The sequence below is a fragment of the Artemia franciscana genome, chromosome 9 (genome assembly GCF_032884065.1).
Source record: "Artemia franciscana chromosome 9, ASM3288406v1, whole genome shotgun sequence".
NCBI classification, from domain to species: domain Eukaryota; kingdom Metazoa; phylum Arthropoda; class Branchiopoda; order Anostraca; family Artemiidae; genus Artemia; species Artemia franciscana.
In genome coordinates this window covers 6517383-6533989 of record NC_088871.1, presented here as the reverse complement: position 1 = coordinate 6533989, position 16607 = coordinate 6517383, and the positions used below count along the sequence as shown (strand labels likewise).

The 16607-nt window shown below is 34.8% G+C and overlaps 2 protein-coding genes across 2 annotated transcripts; one reads left to right on the top strand and one right to left on the bottom strand.

The window, feature by feature from the left end:
- Positions 1-4564: 4564 nt before the first annotated feature.
- On the top strand, positions 4565-12420 carry LOC136030938 (succinate dehydrogenase assembly factor 4, mitochondrial-like). The gene is made up of 3 exons (XM_065710048.1): positions 4565-4681; positions 8293-8409; positions 12178-12420. Exons 1-3 carry the CDS (start codon positions 4633-4635, stop codon positions 12345-12347), a joined length of 336 nt encoding a protein of 111 aa, XP_065566120.1. The 5' UTR covers positions 4565-4632; the 3' UTR covers positions 12348-12420.
- Positions 12421-16232: 3812 nt separating this feature from the next.
- Positions 16233-16607, bottom strand: LOC136031558 (uncharacterized). Its single transcript, XM_065711226.1, has one exon. The coding sequence runs from the start codon at positions 16605-16607 to the stop codon at positions 16233-16235; it is 375 nt and encodes a 124-aa protein (XP_065567298.1).

Here is a 16607-nt window from a genome sequence, read left to right as displayed (position 1 = left end):
GCAGTGGATATTTGATGACCACCCTTCCTCCAAATATTTACATGAGTTCAACCCACTTATTTTTTTCGATCAACCAGTCGTAATTAACGTATGTGCGAAAAGTAACATGAGCCATTAAAGGCCCAGTAACGCATTTAATTCGAAAATCAAACATAGCCCAAGTCAAAGAAGGATGCATTGGGTAGCAGGGTATATGATGTTGTAGTTATGTTTTGTTTTTACACCCCTTTTGAGGTTTATTATAAGTTGTTTTTTTATTTGCTTGGTTATACCTCCTCCATATCATGCTGAGCTGTTTGGAGAGAATTTGCTTATGTTAACTTTTTTGTTAATAATTGTTATTAAATAATTTTAAAAAATGTAAAATAGTGTTTACATGTATTTTGATTAAGTTCAGCAAATTTTTGTGGGATAAATTGGATCGGGGTAACTTCTTTTGTCCACTTTGAGAAATAATTATTTATTGTGGGGAGAGTCCAAGTTAATGGGTGTTTGGGAAAAAATGGGGGCAATAGACCCCGCCGGTGTGGGAAATTTCATCTGAATATCAGCCATACCATGTGCAATGCCTCTGTAGATGGATGAATTTCTTAACCAGTTATACAAAGAGTGTGAGCTGTTGGCTTCAATTACTACTACAACAAAATTTGACCAGACAATAATGTTCAGCCTCTTCTCTGATAGTCAAATCTAAACAAATCTAAACTTACGTTCGTTTGTAAATCTAAAATTTCTCAGATTGACATTCTTTTGCAAATCCACACATTTGCAAAATTCATATTCAATTCCAATTTAACACCGTGAAGGAGTTATCGATAAACATAGTAAAAATAGAAGAAGCTTATGAGATAATAGTCCGGGGAGAGGTTATTTGGCAGAAATTTAAAGAGAATGATATTAATATTCATCAGTAATCTAACAAGTTTTTCGTAATAAGCAGCATTCGTAGGTATACCTACATTCGGGTTTGCCATTTTGAAAACTAAATCGTTAATCCAGTGGTATTTGTTTGGTAGCTAAAAGAAGCAGTAATAGCAGCAATAGTGTTGTATTAGTATTAACAAAAACAGTAGTAAGGGCATTCTTAACAGAAGTAGTAGCATGTGCATGTTGCCATTTGGTCGTTTGAACAACCCATTCAAGACGTACCAGAAGTTTCATCTTGATACGGTAAGCCGTTCCAAAATATTGCATATACGCCTGCCTTTGCAATCTGAATGCGCATGATATGTTTTCATCTATATCAACTTTTATCTCAACGTTTACTCAGATATTCCTTTCAATATCCTTAATATTCGTAGTACTCGCTATGGAAGAAGCAGTTTTAGGGGTAGTATTGTTAGCAGTAGTAACAAGGTAGTCGTAGCAGCAGTGGTAGTAGTGGTAGTAGTAGTAGTAATAGTGGTAGTAGTAAGGTAGTTGTAGTAGTAGTAGTAGAGTGGAAATATTGCCTTTTTCGTCAATTTACCATCTCCCTTGTAATTTGCTGAAAGTTCTAAATTATTATACTCGATCATTCTTGAGCTATACCCTTTTAACAGCCCAGATGAAAATATAAAATGTTTTTGTGTAGATTCACACTCTACTGAACAGTCTCTGAAAAGCTTATCTGAAGGCCTCCGTCTTTTTGGAAAGTAAAGTTCACACAAAGCTAACTTTCTCAATGACATATACTATGTGTAAGCAATGAAGAAATTGTCTAACTTACAGCCCTTGCCCTGAGGGCTGTGGGAGGGTTGACATCCCCAAAGGCATAAATACATGATTTTTCAATAATGCTGAACAATATAGCTTTCTCAAAATTTGGATTAGACGTGTTTTGGGAAATGAAAGATTGGAGGTCTGGTTGCCCTTCAATCAGTCTTGACTCTTAAAAAGAGCACTTGAACTTCCAATTTCCAACCAAATTAGCTCCATCCGAAGTTTATACAACCGCTTATTCTGTAAGAGCCGCATAAGCTCACGGGATGTAACTTAAGGCGCTTGCCCTTGGGCTCTCGGAGGATATGTCAACCCTGGAGGCATTGTTCTGTGTCCTTTGGACTATTTTGAACAAAATGACTGTTTCACAATGTCGATTACATTCGTTTGGGGAAAGAGGGCGTTTGGGAGGGGGGTATTTGCTCTCCATCACCAAGACTCTTAAAAGGGAACTAAAGCTTTCAATTTCAAATTGAATGAGCCCTTCTCAAAAGTGTATACAACTACCCCTTCCAAAAAACTTTATATGCCTCCGTGGCATAACCTAAACCATTACCTCTTGGCTTTGGGGGGTTGTTTCAGCCCCGAAGGCTTGTTATATGATCTTTCGACCATTTTGAACAAAATGACTATCTCAAAATTTGTATCGAATGCACTTAGGGAAAAGAGGAAGTGGAGGAAGGGGGCTAGTTACACTTTGATCCCTTTTGACTCTTAAAGGGGGCACTAAAACTTGTGATTTCCAGTTGAATGAGCCCACTCAGAAATTTATAAGACCATTCTCTCCATAAAAACCTTGTATGTTAATAATGGGCAACTATGTTTTAATAGTATGTAACTAGAGTAACTTGTGACCCTTACCCTGTGGGCTATGATCGGGTTGTTATACCAAAAACATGAATAATGGATTCGTAAACTATGCTGAATAAAATGGCTATGTCAAAAGTTTTGATTGGATGTGATTGGGAAAAATGATGGGCGTGGGAAGGGGTTCCTATTGCCCTCCAATCACCTTTGATTTTTAAAAAGAGCACTGAAACTTTCAGTTTCCAATCAAATGAGACCTTTTCGAAGTTTCTACGACAACTCCTTCTATTTGAAGTGCTCTAGTCGAAAAATAAACTAATAAACGATTCATTGTGCCCACATCGCTCTTTGTGCTATTGTGCTGCCTACGATATACTAATGCTCATCCAGACAGTAAACAAGCAGTTATAATCAGCGGAAAGTATTCAAAGATGGCAAAAAGTTATAAATACACCCGCTTCGAATTTTTTAAGGCTTTAAAGGTCCAGATAAACCACTGGCTCTTCTTTTATTGGATGTACACATTTGCATATTGCATGTCCAGAGCACTAAGAAAAGCGGTCTCACTGCCCAATTTCTTTCTTTTTTAAAGGATTATAGCAGAATACATAGTTTTGAACAGGAGATAACGTATAATATTGATTGTATCTATCATGTATCTAAACTGGAGTGTTGTATTTGTCCTTGCATCACGACTTAAAGATGCTCTTTGAGAGGTTCCTAATGTTGTAGTCTTACATAAGAGCATAAGGGCTTGTGATTCGGGATTATACTATGTCAAGAAGTATTTAACAATTTTGGTATATTTGGTAAACATGTTTGGGATATTATTTTTTCGAGTTCATTTTTGAAACAAAGAAAATTTGTGGTTTGAAGTAGATTTTTGTAATACCTTGAATATTCTGTATGCAATAGCTTTATGATAAATTTATAATATTACTTGAATGATTTTATTGTTCCGTTTTGTGCACTAACATTCTTCAAATGAAAGTAAATTTAAAAAAACCCAAATAAACGAAAAAAGAATAATCAAAACAATAATTACCGTTCCTGAATTATCTGCTAATGGCAATATTTTCTCAGCAGAAATTTTTTCGCCCTTTTTAAAGTTTTCTTTATTAGGAGCCCTGGATCGTTCTTTACTAGATCGTCCCTAATAAAGTAACCATGATATACATGTACTGAATAATATTAAAACAATTTAAAGCAACCTTTTGATGCCACTTCCTACAAACAATTCTCAATAGCTAAGAACGTCATACTTGAGAAACTGATACAAATAAAGGTGTCTGACCGACCAATCAATATTACTTCTTTTCAAATAGCCTGTAGTAGGGATGCCGTGCTAGAACTCTAAAATAGCTTGTTAGCTTAAAGGTTGAAAAGGTCATTCAATGGCTTATCTTGAAAAGTGAAAGCCACATGTTTGCGTAATATGTTGCTTATATCATCTTTAATAGTTTTTTTTTATTTTATCCAGCTAATCATAAATTTGTTTTCAAACAAGAACGGTCGTAGCTAGACTTTTTTCCCTCGAAAAAAATGTAGGTAATACTAATAGGGAAAGTATAAAGTTAGAGCTTCATAGCACAATCTAAAATCCGGGAGATGGTTCTTGGCCATTGGAAATTTGTTTGAAAAGAATTTTTCCCACAGTACATATATTTGATAATAGCTTGTATTGTATTAAATTAGTCACACAATTTGAACCTTTGTTGGCTTTTTCTATAATTTTGTCTTTTATTTAAAGCTTTCATTCTACGTTGAACCAGGCTTTTCTGTTTTATACTTCTTGTCTGCACTAAGGGTGGCAACGCAAAGGTATTTTGCCAACATATTCGTACTTTTTACACTGGCTGCCTCATTGCTCATCGCTATTCGACGAATTATCCTTTTGTTCTTAGAATGAGTAGTTTTATATCCTCCTATTGAAGTTTCCCTATCTAACAGAGCGTGAAACGAAACAACATGTTGTTTCTTTTAAATTCTAAGTAAATGTGGTCGGACGGCAGCAATTTGGCCTATTCTTCGCAAATTCTAATTGTTGTGTTTCGGTCTTATTTCGCACTCATAATTACCGCGCAGGATTTGAAATACAAGGACATTTTTCAAAGACATTATCTAATGATGTTAGTCTGTTTGAAATTCACTTCTATAATCCGAAATTATGCTGGTAAATTGACTCATTTTTATTTCTTTGGTTCTTCTAGGATTAAGCTGCTCTGAAGTGTGAGCGCATTCAATAGCTCCAGTAATCAGATAAAGCCATCCCAAGTAGCCTAGGTAGGCCATTGCAGCCTAATGTCGAAATAAGGAGGATCTCTGCAACAAGACTCAAATTCTTCTAGGATTAAGCTGCTCAGAAATGTGAGTGCATTCAGTAGCTCCAGTAATCAGATAAAGCCATCCTGTGTAGCCTAGGTAGGCCAATGCAGTCTTGCAGCCTAATGTCAAAATAAGGAGGAATATCTGCACCAAGACTCAAAGTAAAAATGTCTTGTCTATTAGGAATCAAGCTGAGACAAGTAAAAGTTAAGATAAAATAAAGCTACACTGCATAGTCTCCAATACCAGGAGTTTCTTTCAGTAAAATTCTAGTTAATTGACTTCTTGCTATCTTGGAAAGGGCTTAGGTTAGGAAAATGAAAATTTCAGGGATTATTGTTGAAAATTTTTGTTAATTGCATTAATGGTAAAATTCTAATTAATTAACTTCTTGCTATCTTGGAATAGTAAAATTCTAATTAATTAACTTCTTGCTATCTCAGAAAGGGTTTAGGTTAGGAAAATGAAACTTTCAGGGATGGGTCTACAGTCTAAAATATGCCCTGGGAAGGTATTTTAAAGTACTCACCTCCACTCCTTCTCTCTCTAAAGGCCCTGAAATTTGCCTAAATGACATGTCTATTACCTATGGAAATCTTGACAAAACAACATTTTACCTTAATTTTCAGTTACTAGTTGCTTTTTCTCTACCTTTAGTTCTGACAATGCAATTACTGTTATTTGAGTAGAATTTGAGCCATATCAGTGTTTTTTTTTTCAAAATAGGCCTATAGGAAATGTATTTGTATATTTTTAAAACCATATAAAATAGAATTGAGCAAAGTTATGAACCTGAGAACAATTTTGTTATGCTCCAATTAAGCAGACAATCTATTTTGTAAGGTTTCAATTTTATAACACCATATTTTTAAAGGTCATCAAAAGTCAGGGCCCTCTAGAGGGAGAAGGAGTAGAAGTAGTTGCTTCAAAATACCTTCCCAGGGGAAAAATAGTATGGATACTGACCCAACTAGGAACTTTGCTAGGAACTAGCAAACTAACAACTAGGAACAAACTAGGAAAGTAGTCAAATAAGCAGCATAAAAATAGCCATAAGATGTAAGATATAAATGACCAAGAAGAGGGAAAAAATAGCATGGATACTGACCCAACTAGGACCTAGCAAACTAAGAACTAACTAGGAAATCAGTAAAATAAGCACCATAAAAATAGCCAATAGATCTAAGATAAAAAAAAGAGCAAGAAGAGGGAAAAAATAGTATGGATACTGAACCAACTAGGAAGGCTGTGAAATAAGCACCATAAAAATAGCCAATAGATCTAAGATAAAAAGGAGCAGGAAGAGAAGAGGGGAAAAAAGTATGGATACTGACCCAACTAGGGACTTTGCTAGGAACTAGCAAACTAACTACTAGGAACCAACTAGGAAAGCAGTAAAATAAGCACCATAAAAATAGCCAATAGATCTAAGATAAAAAAAAAGAGCAAGAAGAGCAAAAAAATAGTATGGATACTGACCCAACTAGGATCTTTGATTGCATCTAGCATGAATTGAGCTGTGAAAGGCAAATAAGCTTGTAAAAGTAAACTCAGATTAAGCTACTGATCAGATCAAGCTTGCTTCAAGCCTGCTTGTTGTCTGATTTCCCTTATTGCAAGCTCAATTTGAGGCTCAAGTAAGCTGCAGTTTTCAATTACCTGAAACAGACCTGCAAAACAAGCTAATAACAAAGACTAAAGAAACCTAGAAATACGTCAGACTGAAGCTTGTTTCAAGCTTACAAGTTTAAACAGGCTTTCCAAACAAGCAAACAGTAAGTCAAATCTTTGTTTCAAACTTTTAAGATTGAAGATATACATGAAAAAAGTTTACAAAACAGGAAAATCTATGATGAATTCTTGTTTCAAGCCTATAACTTTGAAATAAACTTGTGAGACAGGCTTGCAAGGTGATTCAATAACATGACAAATCCTTGTTTCAAGCATGCAAGATTGAAGTTATACTTGAAATAAGTTTGGAGAACAAGCCAGTAGTAAGACAAACCTTTCATCAGAGCTTGTTTAAGCCTATAATTTTGAAATGTACTAGAAATATGCTTGCAAAACCAGCCAAGGTAAGTCTTTGATTCAACTTTATTTTGAAGCCTTTAACTTTGAAACATACATGCAAAGTAAGCCAAAAGCAAGGCAAATTATTTTTTTAAACCTGCATTCAGGCATGGTTCCTGTAAAATGTCTATTTGTGATTCTATGCTACCTTGAGACTATTGAATTATTATCTAGCAAATGTATTAATTGGTCAGAAGTCTAGGAAAAAAGTATAAACCACATTTCAAAATTTTGGACTTATGTAAAAGTATAATATTGATTTTAAAGCTAGAGAATAGCTTTTACTATGATGGGGAAAAAAAACTTGTCAAGTTTTATCATTATTTGTCAAAATATTTTAATTTGAAACTAAAACTTTATGAATAATTTAATTTGTTATAGAAGTTTTCTAGAATAATTCAGCTAGTGGTTTTTGTTTGGTGACAGAAACACTGCTAAAATCAGAGGTCAAATAAAAATTATTAAGTGCACTTATCTTTTTCATTTGACAAAGTAAATACTTTGTCAAGTGAAAAAGAAATGAACAAATACAGACTCGAGCTTGGCTTTTAATTGTTCCCCTGTGTTTATGCATGAGTGAAGAGAGTACTGCCTGGTTCACTTCACTTGCAAAAGTATTAACAAATTGAGGAAATAATTAGTAATATACTGTTATTGCAAATAGTTTGTAATCCCTTCTGATTAGTAAAATTTAGTAAAAGCCATTTTCCTATAATGCACAACAATAAATCCAATTCATTTTGTTTTAATATGCCCCAAAACCAAACTACTTAGTTATTTTAGCTACTCAAGTTCATTGTAAGGTAAAGTCAACATTTACAAAAGTATCTGTAATGAAACTAACAATAGATTAGGAGAAGGAAAGGAATTTTCATGTATTTATGTATTAACTACCAGCACTAGCTTTATTCTTCTTTTTTTATGTATATACAGTATATATGTAATAAGTGGTTTTTGGATCTGCATGTGTTTCCTAAAAGAACCTGATTAACTCCAAGAGAAAAATAAACAAGAAAAATAGCATTAAAAAGGCTTGTCAGTGGTTACATTGACGAGAAAAGTATTGATGCTTTTGGTTCCTCAACCCTACTAACTAGATCTGGTCTTAAATAAATTCTAGCTCTTTCAATGGTTAAGTAGAGAACCTTAAATGCCTCATTGAGTGAATCTCAGTATCCCTTCAAAGCTGATAAAGGACAACCTCAAGGGTTGTGCAGATGCCTGGTTGAAGGCAACCTGAAGTGCATCAAAATATGCAGAGACGCTGATAAAAAGACGTTACATAGAGGTGTCGGAATCAAAGAATATAATAAAAATGAAAACTAGAGACGTTTGAGTCACTTCTTGCATTTGTTTTACATACTTAATTATTTCACCTACTTCTTATAGGTCATGCCAGGCTTCTTCAGCTTGTACCATTAAGGAAGCACAATACAGAAGCAGAGACTACAGAAAAGAGTGAACAAGGATGTGGAGTTACACCAAAGAGAAAGAAAACACCCATAGGTAAGATTCAATTATGCCACTTTTCTACACTACTGTTGATAGGTCTTTATAGGTCTAATCATTCTTATTAGAATGGAAGGATGATAAATTGAAAGGAAAAATATTCTAAAGCTGTTTGATTAGCTGTATTGATGAAATATGTTACTTGTATGCTCATATTCAGTGCCTGTAAAAAAGGGTTGTAATTTGCTATGGGGCAGGAAGTGCAACTGCCCCTCCCAGACCTCAGTTTTCTCCCTCCCTCCTAGCCGAAAATTTAGTTTCTTCAAAAATCTTGTCAAAATTAAGATAAACCTACGTAATTCAAGCATCAAGAGGAATGGATCAGTTTTCTTTAGTATATATTTACCTTTATGGTACTATAAACTATCCTTATGGTACTTTTGTAGTCTTATATAGTACTTTCATGGTACCAAATGGCTCATTTTTCAGTTTTTAGTTTTATTTTTACCTGATTTGAGAAAATTGGCTCCAACTTTGCCCCTCCCAGGATTTTGAAGAAATGTTGAAAATATACAGACTTTATGAACTTGCAGAGGCATCAATGAGGAGGGTGTGGAGGGCTAGACTACGAAAAAACTGTTTTTTGTGTTTTCATTGAGAAATACCATTTTTTTTGTATTTTCAGAAAACAACAAAATTGTCTATCCTTTCCCCCTTTATTTTCATGAATCAATGCCCCTGTGAGCTTGCACCTACTTTTATAGCTAAAAATTTTATAGTAGTATTATATAAATGTTCAGTAATTCCAATTAACCCCTCAGTGACCTTGTGTTGCTATGATAGTTATTTATTGCATTCATTTGAAATTGGTTTGGTTTTGATCTTCTTTTTTTTTGGTCTGTAACATCTACAAATACAGAATTGCTATGAATTTTTTCTGCTTGACCAAAGATATTTTATCTATCTAAAGACAAAAACTTGAATGCTTATGGACAGTAGTCTGTCCAAACATAATGTAGCAAGTGACCCAGCCATTTAAAAATTATTAGAACCAGGGTTGCCACTCCATTTTAATGCGAATCAATACTTTATCTGCCAAAAATACTATCAGAGCAATATTACAGTGTCCGTAAATTCTTTTTATACTTGAAAAAATATTACAAAGGTAGTTAGCAAGATGTTTTAACCAATTTTGTTTTGTTTTATTAATTTTTCTTTATTAAAGTTTGTAGTGACATCAATGCTTTGGTCCTCTATGAGAACTTTGGCCAAGTGACAACATTGAACATGTGGCATCAGAGCTGATGGAACTACAACTAACTATCATTTTTCAATAAGATGGTGCTCTAACACATTGGGGACTGTATGTTTGTCAGTTCCTTACTCAAACGCTTCCAGACCAATTCTTGAGTCAATTCCATGGTCACTGCATTTGCAAGATGTCATTTCCTTGGAATTTCTATGGTTTTATGTAAAAGATGTCATGTATCAAGATAAGATACAAGACATTGCTGGATTGAAGCAAAGGATTTTTTCAACCATTATATGCTATATATTACATAAATGTATTACATATTTATACACAAATTTAGCCATTTTACTGAAAACTTGACAAAAAATCAAATACCGTTCTTGATATGCTTTGTGCTGCTAAAGGTGCTGTCTGTATATGTACTGCTGATTTTCTTAAACAAACAACTGGGAAGTATAATAGAGTATCTTCCAGAATTTGGCAATATCAAAGCCCTGAAGAGTTTGCCTTCTTAACAGGTGTTTAAGTCGCTGAGGAGTTGGGATAATGGCCCGAAATTTTAAATTGTGGCCTATGTGACATTGGACAAAAAAAAGCATTTAGTTGTAGATTTTTCAACTTTCTGCTGCAAAGCAGTGGATATTTGATGACCACCCTTCCTCCAAATATTTACATGAGTTCAACCCACTTATTTTTTTCGATCAACCAGTCGTAATTAACGTATGTGCGAAAATTAACATGAGCCATTAATGGCCCAGTAACGCATTTAATTTGAAAATTAAACATAGCCCTTAAAATAAAATTAAAAATTAAAGGTGATGCGATTTTGCATAATCGTTTTTTACTTACCAATGTCTCTGGCATTCACTGAAATAGTTTTTAATTCTGTGACATCTTTAATAAATAGAGGGACTAAAACAAAGAAAAGTTGCATTGAATTAAAAGCAAGCTTTTTCAAAGCGGTTTTCATGTCAAAAAGCACTACTTTTCAAATTGAAATTTTATTAATTGAAAAAACTATAAAGTTACTGTTTCTTTTTGATGTTTTGTTAAATGACTATTTTTTGAAAAAGGATAAGATAATACAAATGCACTGCAGGTGATAACACTGGATAAAAATTCTACCAAGGATGAACCCCGTTGTTGAAGGTGATTCATACCAGCAGACATACACCAGATCGTCCAAATAAGGGATAAATAGTACAAACGCACAGGTCTTAAAAGTGGACAAAATTCTACCAAGGATGAACGTAATTGTTGAAGGTGATTCATACCAAGAAACATGCCCCATTTCGTCCAAGTAAATTTTTGTTAAGGTCAATCAAGGTTCGGTAATGTACAAAATCCCCAAAAAAACAACGTTGAAATATTAGTAGACTTCTGTCATAAAATTATAGTCAACCGGAAATGCAGAATGCCCTGGATTCTTGTCCACTTTGCCCAGTCTATGCTGGTCTCTGAATAGGCTTGTCTTTCAACAGATATCAAGAGGATTCACATATTACCAGCCAAAGAACCCACAACTCTACTATATAACCGTGAATAAAATATGTTTTATGAATATTGTTTACTTCCTTTACTTCATTAGGTTTACTTCACTATTGTTTACTTCCCTAGACATATGTTATGCAACATATATAAAAATTGATTTTTGATGTCTTTTTGCAATGCCATTTTTCTAACTAATTAGATTACGTCTCTAAGTTGAACATCCATAGTAACCAGTTATTGAAGTTTTTAGATACCAAAGGGGTCTCTATTGACAAAACGAGTAAAATGCCGTTTGGAAAAAAGGCTGTCAAGATAGGAGCAGAGTTTTAGTGAGGGACATTCTTCATTATAGAAATCTAAATTGTCATTTTTAAATTGTCAAAAATTAATTTTATTCTGTTCTGTATCACTTATGTCAGTTTTACTACGGTTTAAGATATTCTCAAATGGTTCACCTCATCTCTCTTTAGCACTTTCCTTATCATTAATCTAGGCCTCGTTTCTTTGTTTAATTGGGACACATCCTGACTGACTACTTCCTCTCAATTTCTTAGCTAGTCAATATAATTTTTTACTACTATACCCTCTAGCTGTAGCTTCCAGATATTCGGAAATTTTATACCATCTTGTACAAGCCCCTCCTCTTTTTCTATCAAGCTTTAAACATTTTCGCCAATAGTCGTAAAGCCGTTTCTAACTTTCCTCCCCATTACGTCTTCAGCTACTTTGCGAACTAATTTCCCAAAATTATTCCAACCATCTTGTACTTTGTCAAATTTTAAATACTCCAGTTTCATGTTATCCTTCCAAAATAATTTTCTCCCCTGAAGACTAAAAAAGTTTGGCTTAACATATTTTAGCCTGTGTTTTGACTCCCTTCACTTTCAAAACGGACATGGAGTACGCCTATAATAATGCACAAGATTAAGTTTTATTTCAGCTCACAAATAGTCCCAAAACAAGGGACCCAAAAGGGCCCAAAACTGCAATGAATTAGTTTGGTCTTTAAGGCCAACAGAGTTTACACTTTACCTCCTACCTCCTTCCTATTTTGAAAGATAATTAAAACCCAACACTTTCAGGAAAATTGGATGAACTTGAAGAAGGTCAACACCCATTCCAAGAAAAGGAGCCACTGAAACCATGGCCAGACAACACAAATCCAAATACTGGTGAGGTTGGAGGTCCAAAAGGTCCAGAGCCAACTAGGTATGGAGATTGGGAGAGAAAAGGCCGAGTGACAGACTTTTAAAGTGTTAAGACTTCATTTAGCAACTATTAATCTTAATATAGATACGATTGTAAATAAAGTTCGTTCTTCTTTCCCGGTGCTATTGTTTGGTTACTATTGTTCTATGATACAATATTAAACGTTTACATTATGTCTATTTTGAAGCTACATTATATCTTTTTTTGCTATTTCATGAACAAAGATTGAAGTTTTTTTCTGGTTATACCCTGCTAAATTGAGATTTTTTTTTTTGCACATAAACTACTGACTTTAAAACAAGTTCCTGGTTGAGACATTCATTTTTGGTAAATTAATTTTTCTCTATTTTCCGATGGCTTATAGTTTTGCAAACAGGTATATTTTTCTAGTTCTACCTTGCTGCTAAAAACTCGAGCAACTTGGAGGAGCGGATGCGAAGTGACGCAGACTCATTTTGATGATTAATCTAAACGCCATCTTTCTTAATTTTGCAGTTGGAAACTTTTCAAATTAATAGGTATCGTTAATAGTGAACTTGAAATTAACAGATCGCTATAAGAAAAATACAAATTACTTTAGTGCAAAAATGATCGTCAAGCAAAATATTCAAAAAATATATTTTGAAAAGAAACACCGATCTTTAGAATGATATGAAGCCGATGATTGTAATAGGTGGAATTAATAGAAATGGATTTAAACAGTTATTACAACGAACAACTCAACGCAGTACCAAGTCGCTTGAGGCTAACAAAGACGATCCCGCTCCCCTCTGTTCAGAGCGTTTACTTTTTAGTCTGTCCCAATAAGTTCCTACTTCTTTTGTCGAGGATGTCCTTAAACTCGTTCAGTTCTAGCTGGTTCGCCAGAAGACACAATTTTTGGCAACCAAACTTGCGTAAAACGTCACCTATATTATCTCACCCTTTCTTCCACATCATTCGCGGAAAAATATTATTGAGTGAAAAATTTGAAGTACCAAGGACAGTGAATACCAAACATAACTGTTTGCACTACTCAAGAAGAAACTCACACAACCATACATATTTAAAAAATTAGGAATTAAATTTTAATTAAAAACATGCCCGTATGAAGGAATGCTGTTGTCCCTAGTGGTAAGTGCCAAATTAAAATTCGTTGGTGAAAAATACAGCTAAAACCACGTGGTACCAAATAGCTTTCATTTGAAGACAGTTGTCAAATATGGCTGTGAAGCATGGGCACTCCGAAAAGCGATGAAGATTTACTAGATATTTTCTAGAGAAATTGCCAACGGATTGTTGTGGGTACTAGGCTGACTGATCGATTTTCAAACAGTAGGTTGTACGAAAATTGTGGTTCAATCACGCTTTCTTGGGCTATAATGAAAGAAAGATTGAGATGGTTAGGGCACGTTCTGCGGATGAAGAAGGGAAGATTGCCGATGATTGTCCTTTTCTGCCAACCGTCTAGTGCTAAACCGAAAGTAGGTCGTCATCGTCTGGGGTGGGAAGATGTCATAAAGAAAGATTTAAAGGAAATGGGAACTTCTCGGGAGGGTGTAAAGAGGGAGGCTTTGAATAGGTTGGGATGGAGGAAGAGCGTATGTAGCTGTGTTGGCCTCAGGTGCCTTCGTGCCGTGTTTATTTGATTTGCTGTTGTTGTTAATGTTTGACATTGTACAGACTTGAAGGTTGTCAAATTTAACTAGCTAGTTTTGTTTATTTATTTTTGCAGTTCAACGTGACAACACTGACAGAAACATGGTACTGCCGTAAAAACTTCGTGATTTTGAAACAACCAAAAGAAAAGTCTTAGAAAATCGTGGTTTTCATGCATGATTAGACTTAAGATGGGCCGTGAGGGGGGGATGTTTCTGTGTTGATGGCTATGTTACTCTTAACATTAAAACCTTTGAAAAGGACTTATAAATACAGTGTTAAAATTTAACAAGCAAAATTTGTCTACAGTTATTCCTTGAACGAAGAAATTTGGAAGTTTTCTTTTATTCTTCTGTTTTCTTGTAGATTTTTGTTTGACATTTAGCTACTCAAAGTAATATCTATGTATGTTCTAAGACGTAACGTTTTACAAAATAAAATGTATGCCTTTAATCAGTAAATTGGTATTTATGTTTGTAGATATTTTTCAAAATGTTTGAACGTTTTCGATATAGCATTTGTGGAGTTACTAGCTCACTTAATATACTGCTTGGCCATCGTTGGGTATGAATTATTGCCTTCGTTGAGTATCAATTTTTGAAAAATTATTTGTCAAGAATGCTCTATCTTTTCTATCAAAAAGCCAGCTTATCATTCGCCGATGTACCTTTTTAGAATGATAGAAAAAATAAGAGATTTAAAATACTTTTAGAAATTTTTAAAATAAGTTTCCTAGAATTTTCGACCTTTTCTGGAAGAAAAAACGTCTGTATAGGCCTATTTACACCGTCTCTGTTATTGTTAATAATTTGGCGAAACTTTTTTTTGGCGCAAAATGTTTGAACGTTTTCGATATAGCATTCGTGGAGTTGCTAACTCACTTAATATACTGCTTGGCTTTCGTTGAGTATCAATTATTGCCTTCGTTGAGTATCTCAGTTTGAGAAACTGAAAATAATTTGCCAAGAATGCTCTTATCTTTTCTATGAAAAAGCCAGCTTCGCTGATGTACCTTTTTTAGAATGATAGAAAAAATAAGAGATTTAAAATAATTTTTGAAATTTTTAAAATAAACTTCCTAGAATTTGCTGCCTTTTCTGGAAGAAAACACGTCTGTATAGGCCTGTTTACACCGTCTCTGTTATTGTTAATAATTTGACGAAACTTTTTTTGGCGCAAAAAAAAAACTTTCAAATCTGAAAAAATATTTCTAGCTTAGGAACAAGAATCTTCGGCGCATCCGCCTACCTACTAATACTGCTACCTAGTTAAGCAAAACTATCTATTGGTAAATCTTTTTGGCCCCCAACATCACCACTTTGTCCTCAAATTTTTCCTAATCGAAGCGACACCTTTCCATTAGCATTAACTTTTAAAGTTAATTTCACACTCTACAACTACTACTACTACTAATAACTCACTGCAGCACCAAGCCGCCTGAGGCAAACACAGCTGCGCACGCAAAACACAGCTCCTCCAACCTAATCTATTCAAGGCCTCCTTCTTTACACCCTCCCAGGAAGTTCCTTTATTTCCCATTTCCTTTAAATCTTTATTTATGACATCCTCCCACCCCAGACGAGGACGACCTGCTTTCCGAGTAGCCCCAGACGGTTGGCCAAAAAGGATAATCTTCGGCAATCTGTCATCCTTCATCCACAGTACATGGCCTAGCCATCTCAACCCTAGAAAGCAGGATTGGGCCACATTTTTCGTACAGCCTATTGTTTGAAATACGGTCAGTCAGCCGGGTACCCAGAACAGTCCGTAGGCAATTTCTCTGGAAAGCATCTAGTAAATTTTTGTCCGCTTTTTGGAGCGCCCAAGCTTCAGAGCCATATTTGACCACTGTCATCACTGTAGCTTCCAATATTCTAATCTTGGTTTGCATACTCATCTTCTTATTCTTCCAAGCTTCTTTTACAATGAAAAAACAACCTGAGCCTTAGCTATTCTACTGTTAACATCTTCGCTGCTCCCACCGTCTTTACTAATAATTCTACCAAGGTAAGCGAAGCTGCTCACCTGATCAATCTTTTCGTTACCCAACGAGCCCTTTTCATCTTCACTTATTCCTAGCCTTAGTGACCAAGTCTTCTTTAGATTAATTTTCAGACTAATTCTAGTGCCCTGAACTCGCAACACCTCTAAAAAATTCATTCATTTTGCTCACACTTTCATCTAATATGCTTAAATCATCAGAATAATCTAAGTCCAGAGGAGTTTTTCCTCTCCATTTGAGGCCGTAGTCTCCAATTGCCTTTCCTGTGCTCCTTAAGACGAAGTCCATCTAAATGGTCCGTATAAAGGGGGATAGAAGACAATCCTGCTTAACTCCTGATTTAATATAAAACCAGTTGTTAACCTCATTTCCTACCTCAACTGCAGTAGTATTATTCTCGTACATAGCACAAATCATTGTAATGTATTTGACTGGTATACCATATAAGGATAAGACCTTTGCTAAAGCTCTTCTATCAACAGAATCGAACGCTTGCTCATAATCGATAAAACTGCGGACCATAGGTGTTTGACGACGAAGAGACTTCTCAATTTTTAACGTAAGAGTGAAAACTTGGTCGACACATCCTCTACCTTTTCTGAAACCGCACTGTTCTTCTCTTAAAACTTTGTCTCCAGCATCTCTCAGCATAAGAAGTATCAT

Coding starts and splice junctions, on each gene's coding strand:
- LOC136030938 (XM_065710048.1), top strand. CDS start 4,633: ATGATGTTAGTCTGTTTGAAATTCACTTCTATAATCCGAAATTATGCT. Junction 4,682..8,292: donor TATAATCCGAAATTATGCTG/GTAAATTGACTC, acceptor TACTTCTTATAG/GTCATGCCAGGCTTCTTCAG. Junction 8,410..12,177: donor GAGAAAGAAAACACCCATAG/GTAAGATTCAAT, acceptor CAACACTTTCAG/GAAAATTGGATGAACTTGAA.
- LOC136031558 (XM_065711226.1), bottom strand. CDS start 16,607: ATGATACTTCTTATGCTGAGAGATGCTGGAGACAAAGTTTTAAGAGAA.